The sequence below is a fragment of the Pagrus major genome, chromosome 21 (genome assembly GCF_040436345.1).
Source record: "Pagrus major chromosome 21, Pma_NU_1.0".
Lineage (NCBI taxonomy): Eukaryota > Metazoa > Chordata > Actinopteri > Spariformes > Sparidae > Pagrus > Pagrus major.
In genome coordinates, this window is record NC_133235.1 from 23,728,533 (window position 1) to 23,741,173 (window position 12,641).

General features: G+C 41.8%; 1 protein-coding gene across 1 annotated transcript in view; it reads right to left on the minus strand.

Annotated features, from left to right (window-relative positions):
* tnn (tenascin N) overlaps window positions 1–12,641 on the minus strand; it is a 38,403-nt gene that overhangs the window by 2,999 nt on the left and 22,763 nt on the right. Inside the window, exons 9-18 of the mRNA XM_073491225.1 lie at window positions 11,097–11,360; window positions 10,040–10,303; window positions 9,048–9,311; window positions 7,938–8,201; window positions 5,925–6,185; window positions 3,771–3,901; window positions 1,952–2,090; window positions 1,661–1,812; window positions 926–1,022; window positions 651–815 (exon numbers count right to left, since the gene is read on the minus strand). Coding sequence (XP_073347326.1) covers window positions 651–815; window positions 926–1,022; window positions 1,661–1,812; window positions 1,952–2,090; window positions 3,771–3,901; window positions 5,925–6,185; window positions 7,938–8,201; window positions 9,048–9,311; window positions 10,040–10,303; window positions 11,097–11,360 — 2,001 coding nt within the window. The remainder of the gene's footprint in view (window positions 1–650; window positions 816–925; window positions 1,023–1,660; window positions 1,813–1,951; window positions 2,091–3,770; window positions 3,902–5,924; window positions 6,186–7,937; window positions 8,202–9,047; window positions 9,312–10,039; window positions 10,304–11,096; window positions 11,361–12,641) is intronic.

Here is a 12,641-nt window from a genome sequence, read left to right on the forward strand (position 1 = left end):
TTTTCCTTATCCAAATCGCAGGTCTAAAGACAATTGTGATTTGTGATTCTAGCAATATAAATAAAATCTACTTGATTGATTATTTAAAAAGTCAAAAATTCTAAAGAACAGGCTGTGTGCAGTCCAATGTTCCTCTATCCACAATATATTCACAGACTTTTTGCTGCTCGCTTTCTTTTCCTTCCATGTGTTCCCTGATGGGTGAAATGTAATAAAATGCCAAATATAGAGCACTACAGTATATGTTGTTTCAGCACACTGTGGTTTGTGTAGACACAGCATCCTGCTTGCTGTGTGCTTGTATCTGTCTGCCTTCAAAGCCCACTAAAACCCTGCCTTCCTCAGATACAGCCTTCCCTATATAGCTCCTGTCTATAACTCACTGAATGTAAGTTTCAGAAACAAACATCCCACCTACTGTTGGTGTGTATCGGATTCCTCAGCACCCTGCAGAATGATGGGTGGGGTGCTTGACACCCCCTGTATTCCCACCTGTGTCTGTCTCATTGCCCTCTCCTCCCCTCTATAACTATTTGAGCGAAGTGTCAGACAGAAATTGTGAGCTCTGACAGCTGCTCATGTTGCCTTCCCAGTGTCAGGTGTTTGTACCTCTGGCAGCTTGAAAAAGATTTGAGAAACAAAAGGCCCACCTGCTGTCCCGCTGTATTTGCCGATAGTGAGTTTAAACTTTTGCTTGACCGGTGCAATCTTAAAGTTGTCATACACAGCGTACACTCTCTCTGAGCCCAGGCCCAGGTCAAACCTCAGCTCATACTGAGTAGGAGTGTTGGTGAGCTCATATATCTTATCCAGACCTGAGGGAAGAGCAGAAGACAGAGAAAGTGAATGCAAGAAGAAACACTCGCTTTTCATATGTGCATGCTTCAACGTCTGCAGAACACAGATAGAACATCAGAGCGCTCACCAAGCCAGAACTCCTCTGTCATGTTGCCAAAACCTGCTATGTACTGTCTCCAGCGTTTCAAAAAGTCCAGCTTGCCAATGGTACGTCTCTGGAGCACCTGAAAGCAGCGAGAGTTTCACCGACAGCTGTTACACAAACGTTTCAGACAACTTACACTGGGTTTTTGGTTGCCAAGCTGCAGCAGTATACTGAGGTATGAAAAGCATACCACATACATTTGACTATTTTTTTGTATTGAATTCTCACGTTATTTAAAAAATATGGGACATAATTATTTTTGTGAAATCGCAATTCCAAATCTGAAAAAAAACTGGGATATTAAAACCAACAGAATATGATAATATGCTAATAACTTTTTTGACATACACTCAATTGTAAAAACGGTTCAAATTTGGAGAAGACATTAACGTTTTACCTCATCAACTTCACTGATTTTTGTAAAGATATGTTTATTCTGACTTTGATGCCAGCGAACACATTTCAAGTTGGGACAGAAGCAACAGAAGACGTTATAAAACGTTTGAGAAAGCTGAAAAACACCTGTCTGGAACATCCCACAGGTAAACAGGTTCACTGGTCACAGGTGATAGTATCATTCCACTGGTGTAAATTCTGTCCACATAATAAACATTATTCTAAATGATAATTAAAATAACTATCATTAATATCACAAAACCAGCTTCAAAAGACTTTTTTTCTTGTTTTGTTCTGTGTCAGTTCATCAGTGATTCGTACCAGCCAGCCGCCTCCGTCGGTCTCCATGTCGCAGAAAACCTCGATTGGTTTGGAGCGGTCGTTGTTAATGTACATGGTGTAAATGCCGCTCTTCTCATTGCCATTCCTCATGATCTGGAGACAGTCCATGGGGAAGGGGTACAGGAGACCAACTAGGGAGGACGATATAACGAAATGATTAATGTTTATCTAATACTCATGATGTAACAAAGAAAAGCATGTCAGGATAGAGTTTCATGCATGTCATCTGTGGCTGTGCAGAAGTGGCTCAGTAGACAGTAGCGTACAGACCTGTTTTGAAGGTGGTCTGTGCCACCTTACTCCTCTTGTTCCCCCTGTAGGCGATAATGGTGACAATGTATCTCTTCCCCATCTCCAAACTGGATACAGAAAAGCTGCTCCCGCTGGCTCCAAGTTGTTTTTCAACCGTCTGACAACAATATAAAACAACTGCAGTTATTCTTAAACAACCACTTCATCATAAACTAATATATATGTCCCGGCAGATGTGCACATAATGTGTGATGATTGAACTTCAGTTAGAGACCGGGATTAAACAGGCTCCTCAATTCTTATAAAACCTTAAAAAGGTGTGAGAAAAAGATCAATCGCCTCCTCCATGGGCTTAGAATCACTTCTAGTAGATTCATTTTATTTTGGACCACAAGAGGTCAGCGTTCTACAGAGCCTCAATTGAACACACACTTTGACTGTAGCCTCAACCCACTTCAAACAAGGAAGAAACGGTTTTCCAAGTAGCATCCGTGCAAGTCAGCCTTGCACGGATTAAATCAGGACTCAGAATCCAGCTTTGTGTAGTTCAATATTACTATCTGGCCACAGGATGCTCAAAGTAACTGCAGCTCTGCTTTTATCCAGTGCAGAGTTTTGCATCCTCCTATTTACAATTTGTGAGACAGACTTCAGTATCTCAGTTGTGGCATTATTTCACTGCCTTGTAGGACATATGCCTGGACAAAAACTGTGTTTTCTGAACACTGTCTGAACACTTCTGGTTTTTTTTTGTGTTTTAGATGCATTTAGGAGCACAATTTGTGTGTATTCTCAGTATGAAAAGTACGACCACAACCAATGGTGGAAGAAATATTCAGATCCTTTACTGAAGTTATACCAAACTGTGAAAATACTCCAGTACAAGTCCTGCACTAAAATATCCCCTGTCAATGTTTTATGATTATTTATATTTGATGTTTTTGGATTACTCTTAATGCTACATTAATGTTTAAATTGCATTTTACCGTTGCAGATGTTTATGGCTGTTTAATTTCGACTACTCTATAGTCTGTTGGGCAGTTTAATCAACAGCAATCAGATTATATTACATAGTATAGCTATGTAATAGAATTGCTGTTGTCTAAGAACCACATATCTTTAAAAAGTCAACTTTTAAGCGGACATCAGTGTCACAGTTGAGTCGTGAACATAGTTGCTCACGCACTTCCTGATATACTATGTCTGTTACTAGAGGATAACACTAGACCATTTTTGTCCCTGTTGCTGATGACATGCTTACTGACCCTCGACTCTTTCGCATCCCCATACTGTCCCTACACTGCCTCCTCTGTTCATGTGTGTATTGCAACTTGCAGACAAGTAACGTTAATTTCTGAGGATGTGAACAACCAGCGCTTGGATGAACGCAGGATATGCGAGGCAGCCATCATGCATACGCAAACGCATTGTTGAAAGCAAGTATGTCTTCGGCCTTAATCCTTCAGTTAATCACCAACGTTAAAAATCAACACAACTGGACAGGGTTTGAAGTGGAAAATATAGGATGAAAAATGGTCTGAAAATCTAAAAAGTAGTAGTATCCATGGCTGTCAGACAAGTGTAGGAGAGTAAAGAGTACATCTGTCTCTGAGATGTAGTGGAGACTGTGGAGTAGAAGTATTAACTTGTATAAAATGGAAATGCTCAAGTAAAGTACAAGTACCTACATGTATTTTGTTACATTACACCACAGACAACAACTTTGTAGTTTACCTTCAAAGTATTACTAATGATCTTAACATTTAAATACCTTCTGGTGTGCTGTCTCTCTGTTTGGGTGAGGAAATACTTGTTTCAAACCTCAAAGAAAAAGTACCTCCGTGTTGCCATCCTCATCTCTGTAGGTGAGGATGTACCCCTCGATGTCAGCGAGAGGAGGAATCCAGGTCAAAACAGCGGAGTCGAGCATCACATCTGTCGCCTTCAGGTCCGTAGGGGCGTCGATGTCTGTGGATTGGAGCGTAAATCAGAGTGGATTACAGCACAGGAACGTGGTGTCAAGCTGTGAGTCCATTAATACTTTTCATAAATGCAGGCCGGGATTTGGTGTGCAGAGGATTTTGGTGCTTCTTCACTTGAGTTTATTTACTAAAACTCTGAGAAATTAATTGTGAGTGAACCAAAAGAAGAATAGGGTTTCTTTAATGTAACAGATGTTTTAATGTTTTTGTTAAATCATCATTTTAATCTTCTTGCTATTATTCATGCCTGAGTTTTGTCATACTCACATGTGAATTAAGCATTTCTCAAACACAAACACACCTTAATAATAATTGCAGCAGTAATGCTTCTAACACCAGAGATGACTACCACCTGCTGCAGAGTTACAATTTGCCTCTGGAGATAAACTGGCACTCCTCCTCCACCTTATTTAAATGCTTTGGAGGTTTGACCTGAAACAGGCGCTGAAATAATTTGTCTGACATGAAAACGCCCTGCTGTAACAGTTGGAGCCTTAACCTCCCATGGATTAAGAAATTAGACGAAGCATATGTCACCATGACGTACAAAATCAGCCCAATCAAGCCAAACTCTCAGTCGTCTTCTTGTGAAAACACAGCCTTCTGTCAGTTTTACTCGAACTGAAAAAATACAACCACACTTTCTGGTAATTAAATTGTAATAGGGGAAAACTGTTTGAACAGTGACAAATTTAGTGTTACCACTGGGATCATCAGTCTGTGATGCTGGTTTGAGATGGTTAAAACTGACACATTAATGGTGCTTGTTACTGGGTTCAATAAAGTCACAAATGTAACAACGCGTGCTTTTATGTATCCCAGATGATATCTGTTGACACAATGACTTCCCTGTCTGAACCCAGCGCCACGTCGGTCTGGAGCCACTGATGGTTTTCTAATGAGTTACAACGAGACAAGTTTATAATCCAAAACTCGGCTATTTGCTGCCTAATTGAAAAAGATCCAGCTTTCACTTAGAGGTCCCTGGAGATTTTACACATCATCTGGCTCACACAAAGACACGCCTGTTGTAACCTGTTCACCATGTGCTGCCGCTGCTATTATTACCCCACACTAAGTTACAACGCATACCCGCTGACCAGGCCTGGCCTGTGGGAGACATTTCCTGTCGGAGGAGGAGTTCGGGTGCTTCCTGGTAGTTTTAAAGTTTGAGTGAACAAATTTACACACAAAATTTAAAAAATCAAAGGTCGTATGGTGTAAGGATTGATGGATTGCGTCATTATTATTAGTAAATGAATATATAAAGCAATTTCCAAGTTCACTTGGTTTGCAGGCATCTACAAAATGTGAATTACTGTTTCTGAAAGTATCAGCAGTTTTAAATGTTAAACTGATATATTAAGGTCTCACCACAATTTTAAAGAAAACCTCCCTGATGTGTTCCCTGAGTTCTCATACTTTGCACTTGAACCATGTGAACACCAGTGTATTCACTATCGACACATTAAACATTATTAATGAAGTAAAACACACCCACAATCGCAAGAATCTGCTACCCAGTTCATTGCTGTTGTTCTGCATAAAATCAACATTATGCGATTTCTTTTGACGTTTGTGTCGTCTTCAACTGAAAAGAAGCGACTTTCCTGCATCTGCGCATAAAACTGCTCCAAGTTACTTCTTCTGTAGAAGGGCAATCAAGAATCTGTCTGCCTGACTTTCTTGTTCCTTTTGTTTGGTATGTCTCCAATAAAGGTATTTCTCTGCCAATTTGAAGTGTTGCTATAAACAATATTGTACATTTTAAAAATCCTGTTCTGGTTTTTGTTTTTTTTGTTTGTTTTCAGCCTCATGTGGATTTGAAATTCAACTGATTGAGCACCGACAGTTGGCTTATAAAAACACTAGATTAAGGCCTCTCTTACCTGACGAAAACTAGTCTGAGATAACCCTTTTTTAGATGTTAGCGATGAATTGTCATTTCAAGAGAAATCAGTGCTTCACTATCACAAAAAGAAGACCCTGCCTATTCTTAGCGTATTAACCTGTCTCAGCGCTTGTTGAAATCTTCCTGGTGGCTTTCGTCCCTTTGACGGCCCAGAGATAGACAGTGTAGAGGACCCCGGGCCTCAGGCCACTCAACATGTAAGAGGTGCTGTCTGACCCGACTGGGAGTTCACTCGAGCCCTCAGTGGAGCTGTAGCTTAGGTAGTAGCCGTCAATGTCGGCCTGGACTGGATCCCACGAAACGCTGAAGCTGGTCTCTGTTTCATCTCGGGCTAAGAGGTTAGCAGGATCATCGAGCTCTAGAGGAAGATGTTAGTGGAAGTGCAGGTTAATATACTACTGATGCAAACTTCAAGAACTACTGATGCAAACTACAAGATGTATTGTTTCATTTCTCACCCAAAGGTGAACAAATGAACTCTACTGGTATGCATTCACTAAAAATATTAGTAATATGATGGTAATAACAAGGAGAAAAAATACTAATACATCACATCATAAAAAATAAAGCACACATGAGATGTGATGCATTTTTAAATCCTCCCAGTAGCTTCATCCACCTCACTTCCCAAATAAAGATGAAATAATGGACACAAAGACCAGATTGTAAGAGACAGAAGAGGATCCCAGAGGTATCCCTGTCCCTCTTATCTTACACGTATGTCTGTTGATTCTTGATTTGATTTCGTGACTCGTGAGCACTTTGGCTCACAATACACTGATTAACGGCCAAGAGATGAGTTGGAGTAGCCAGTTCTGCATATGAAGTCATGGTTATAGCAAAAAATAAGATCTTCACCTGGAATAAGGACATGACAGCTCCCTCCTGGAGCCAGGCTTGCTGCTGTGTGACCATCGTAGATGACATGCAAATATTACATTTTGAGGATGTGAAATGGTTCAACAGCAAGTGACTACTTGAATGTGCATTGGTCTGGGAGGCAAAGAGCCTGATCTAATACTTAAATATCCAGCCTATTCAGAAACTGTCGCTTTTCCTGAGTGGAGGCAGCCTGGTGCACATGTATAATGCAGGGAGAAAAACCAAGATTGGTCAGACCCAGAATGCAAAATCATACCAGACACCCTCATCTGGCCCATGATAGAGATTTGAACTATTCGGTGCAGAATCTATTTATGGATGCAAGAAATTTCAGCTTGGAGTTGAGAGTTGATACCAGGCAATTCCAGCAAACATTCACCAGAAAGCTGAATGTTTGTGGCCCACATAGCACATGGAATGATGGCGCCTGTGCAGTCCACTCCTGTTTGCCAGATCTGAGCCCCAAGCAGAGCATACCATGGCCAGATGTCAGCCAAGATTGAACCAAATAAACCAGAACACTTAACCAAGTTAGATCGAAGGAGTACCATAAAACATGAGGGGAATTGGGTTTAGTGAAGCAGACAGTTCATGATGCGTGTGAAAAGAGAGAGGCTCAATCTTCAATCTATCCTTCATCTGTAGTCACAAACGTTGAGTAATACAGTCCATGTGACTGAGATGATCACATTGTTGGATACAAGATTCCCAACATGTTGGCCGTCCTCAGTCGGCAAGACAGAGTGAAGATTCATCTCAGAGCAACAGGCAAGTAGAAGTATTTTGAGTCACTTGGAAATAATAGGCCTGAGTGCCTCCTTATGCGTCATACATGACTGACTGGGGGAAGGCTGCAGGGTAGCTGGCGTGGGACTGCTCAGGAAGAGCTGGAGTAAAGTTATTGTGGAAAAGGATGTCTGGGCTGCTTTGCTTGCCGTGACCCGCATAAGAAGTTGGCAAGTAGATGGATGAACTGGTGGATGAATACATTGGAAAGCTCCTTTAAAACAAAAAAGCTGATTCTGATTAGTCTACCATGTGAGAAACACATTTTTCTTCAGGGTGTAGAGGGGAGTTGTCTTGTCAAAATCACTGATTACAGGGTGCTTGGGGATATTAAACAAAAATATGTCCCCACAGAAGAATATGTGAGGTGACTATTTAAATCAAAGCATTGGCTTTATTTGGTCAGGTAATAGGGTTTAACAGAAAATGGTAGATTTGAGACCTGTCTCAGCCTGTGTTGAGATCTTCCTGCTGGCTTTACTTCCTTTGACGGCCCAGATGTAGACAGTGTATAGGACCCCGGGCCTCAGGCTAGTCAGCATGTAAGAGGTGCTGCCAGGCCCCACTGGGATCTCTCCACCCGAGCCCTCAGAGGAGCTGTAGGTTAGGATGTAACCATCTATTTCAGCCTGGGCTGGCTCCCAAGACACTGTGAAGCTGGACTCTGTTTCATCTTGGGCTAAGAGGTTAGCAGGAGCATCCAGCTCTAGAAGGAGATGTTAGTAGACGATATTAATACACTTCTTGTGCAAGCTACAAACTACAGATGAGCTGTAGATCAACCTACCAAGTCCATCAACGAATCCCAAGACCTGTGGGGCTTTTCCATAAGTATGTGCTGGCTTGCCTTGACTTGGTTTGTTGGGATACCACAGCCTAGCGCAGTTAGTATTTCCATCACAACAGGGCAACCTGCTTAAAGGTGTGTCTTTAAGCGATGACATGCTTGTGTCAAGTAGAGGTCAAAGGAGTGGGTAAAAAAAACTCTTCCTCTTGCAGTATTAATGAAGAATAGCCACCAACAAAGTTTTGTTAATTTGGTTATAAACACATTTCGAGTCCTATAAATTCTTCACAATCAAAGCCAAGGTCGCGAGACATCACCGCAGCCTACTTGGAGGTGGGGTGGCTGTGCTTTGGCCTCACTCCAGAGATGGTCCATCCTGGGCACGTCTCAGCACGGTTAAACTGGTAATGGAAATGCAAACTAACGCGGCACGGTTTGTCTTGGCATGGTCAAAAGTGCCAGTGGAAAAGCCCCACTGGTCTCATGACATGCTGAAGCTGGACTGGATGCCCTGTTTTACCTTTTTAGTTTTATCAGCATCCAGTTCTACATATACAGTGCGGAAGAGTTGTCTTTTTTGTAATAGACTGACACAATAGTTTAAAGTTACATTTAACCATCTTTTACCATCTAGGGTACCTGGTCATTTAGTCAGGTTAACATATAGAAAAATAAAAAGCTTTTTAAACTGATGAGCAGATTAGGCATTAGCTGGTCAGACAGTTAAGAGCTTTGGATTTGAACAGAAAGTCGTAGATTTGAGACCTGTCTCAGCCTGTGTTGAGCTCTTCCTGCTGGCTTTGCTCCCCTTGACGGCCCAGATGTAGACAGTGTAGAGGACCCCGGGCCTCAGGCCGGTCAGCATGTAAGAGGTGCTGCCAGGCCCCACTGGGATCTCTCCACTTGAGCCCTCAGAGGAGCTGTAGGTTAGGATGTAACCATCTATTTCGGCCTGGGCTGGCTCCCAAGACACTGTGAAGCTGGACTCTGTTTCATCTTGGGCTAAGAGGTTAGCAGGAGCATCCAGCTCTAGAAGAAGATGTTAGTAGACGATATTAATACACTTCTTGTGCAAACTACAAGCTACAGATGAGCTCTAGATCAAACTACAAAGTCCATCAAAGAATCCCAAGACTTGTGGGGCTTTTCCATAAGCATGTGCTGGCTTGCCTTGACTTGGTTTGTTGGGATACCACAGCCTAGCGCAGTTAGTTTTCCATTACAACAGGGCGACCTGCTTAAGTGGGTGAAAAAAACTCTTCCTCTTGCAGTATTAATGAAGAATAGCTGCCAACAAAGTTTTGTTAATTTGGTTATAAACACATTTCATGTCCTATAAATTCTTCACAATCAAAGCCAAGGTCGTGGCATATTAACCGCAGCCTGCTTGGAGGTGAGGTGGCTGTGCTTTGGCCTCACTCCAGAGATGGTCCTGGGCACGGCTCAGCACGGTTAAACTGGTAATGGAAACCCAAACTAGCGCAGTGTGGTTTGTCTTGGCATGGCCAAAATTGCCAGTTGAAAAGCCCCACTGGTCTCATGACATGCTGAAGCTGGACTGGATGCCCTGTTTTACCTTTTTTAGTTTAGTAGCATCCAGTTCTACATATACAGTACAGAAGAGTTGTCTTTTTTGTAATAGACTGACCACAGAATTGTTTAAAGTAACATTTAAGGGGAGTTAACCCCAGATTAGGCATTAGCTGGTCAGACAGTTAAAAGCTTTGGATTTGAACAGAGAGTCGTAGATTTGAGACCTGTCTCAGCCCGTGTTGAGCTCTTCCTGCTGGCTTTGCTTCCTTTGATGGCCCAGATGTAGACAGTGTATAGGACCCCGGGCCTCAGGCCGGTCAGCATGTAAGAGGTGCTGCCAGGCCCCACTGGGATCTCTCCACTTGAGCCCTCAGAGGAGCTATAGGTTAGGATGTAACCATCTATTTCAGCCTGGGCTGGCTCCCAAGACACTGTGAAGCTGGACTCTGTTTCATCTTGGGCTAAGAGGTTAGCAGGAGCATCCAGCTCTAGAAGAAGATGTTAGTAGACGATATTAATACACTTCTTGTGCAAACTACAAGCTACAGATGAGCTCTAGATCAAACTACAAAGTCCATCAAAGAATCCCAAGACCTGTGGGGCTTTTCCATAAGTATATGCTGGCTTGCCTTGACTTGGTTTGTTTGGATACCACAGCCTAGCGCAGTTAGTTTTCCATTACAACAGGGGCGACCTGCTTAAGTGGGTGAAAAAAACTCTTCCTCTTGCAGTATTAATGAAGAATAGCCGCCAACAAAGTTTTGTTAATTTGGTTATAAACACATTTCATGTCCTATAAATTCTTCACAATCAAAGCCAAGGTCGTGGCATATTAACCGCAGCCTGCTTGGAGGTGAGGTGGCTGTGCTTTGGCCTCACTCCAGAGATGGTCCTGGCCACGGCTCAGCACGGTTAAACTGGTAATGGAAACGCAAACTAGCGCAGCACGGTTTGTCTTGGCATGGCCAAAATTGCCAGTTGAAAAGCCCCACTGGTCTCATGATATGCTGAAGCTGGACTGGATGCCCTGTTTTACCTTTTTTAGTTTAGTAGCATCCAGTTCTACATATACAGTACAGAAGAGTTGTCTTTTTTGTAATAGGCTGACACAATAGTTTAAAGTTACATTTAACCATCTTTTACCATCTAGTCATTTAGTCAGGTTAACATATAGAAAAATAAAAAGAATGAAAACTGATGAGCAGTTAACCCCAGATTAGGCATTAGCTGGTCAGACAGTTAAGAGCTTTGGATTTGAACAGAGAGTCGTAGATTTGAGACCTGTCTCAGCTTGTGTTGAACTCTTCCTGCTGGCTTTGCTCCCCTTGACGGCCCAGATGTAGACAGTGTAGAGGACCCCGGGCCTCAGGCCGGTCAGCATGTATGAAGAAATGTCAGACCCGAGTGGGATTTCCCCACTTGAGCCCTCAGAGGAGCTGTAGGTTATGACGTAGCCATCAATTTCTGCCTGGGGGTGATCCCAGGACACCCTGAAGCTGGACTCTGTTTCATCTCGGACCAAGACGTTAATAGGAGCGTCCAGCTCTGCATGGGGAGTTTTAGTTAGTACAGTCTACTAGAGCACATCACTACATCAAGTGCAGATGTTACAACAACTACACACAGCTAGTTACCTCTTACACTGTTACCTTCAGGAACTGTGCAAGAGGTTGGAAACGTCAAACTTGGATTGAAGGTATTTGAAGGAGTTTGACTGATGTTTTTCAGTCCTTTTAAACTCTTCAGAAATGAGAAATGAGCAATTTAACAATTACCCAAAGGAAAGTGACATTTTATTCTGTTGAAGTTTTGAATCCAAGTTTGACATCATATTGTTATGTAAGCAGGACTACTATGAGTATATTGAGCTATGTTAATTAAAGATCATGCAAACTACTATTGCAAACAATAGATGGTTACAGAAGATCTGAACCACCGAAGTTGTGTGATGAATCTTCTGGATGAATGAATCCCACATGTATGTTGTTGTTCTCTCACTCTGAATGTTTGTATTCAGACTTCTCCACTGAAAAAGCCTTTGATTTTAACAATGACAATGAAAACTGTCACCAGAGCAAAATGATATTAATAAAAATAACCGGCACTCTTCCCCCTTTTGCTCGTGTCATAGTTAACTGAGATCACAATTGCTAACATCATCAGCTAGCAAAGTGAGTTTCAAGCCACTTCAGACATTTTCATCCATGTGCACCCCGCTGGTTGATGTATGAGTGTGTTTATTGCAGCTAACATGTCTGCTTCCCTCATCAAAAGGCCCCAGGAAAAATCTGAAAACTGAGCCTGAATGAAAACAAAACTTAAAAATGTGTATAAAAATAGGAAAAAAATGAAAAGACATCAGGTATATTCAGCAAACAGCTACTCAAAGTAAACAATCACACAAATACGTATGTTCTGCACCCGCAGAAGAGTAACAGTGAAAATTAAATAAAATAAATTATTAATGATGAATTATTAATTACAGTATGGAAGACATATTTCTAATAATATTAAACATTTATCTTGTAGGTATTTACCAGTTGCATCAATACAAATGTGACTGTTGAGTGTGTGAGACTCTAAAAGCCTTTTAGTCCCTGTGTTCAACTGTATATTTTAAGAGAAATTTGGATATTCGCCAGTCAGTACTCAGAAGCATTTTTCCGCTGCCTTTCTTCAAAGACATAAAAGCAGGCCGACAGCAACAGCTGTTTAACCTCAACACAACAAAGATTAAGTAAAACAAAATAGCTGGCTGTAATGACTAAGCAAAATTCACTGTTCTCCAACTTCTTTCAAACATTCAGCCCCAGGCTAAACTAAACC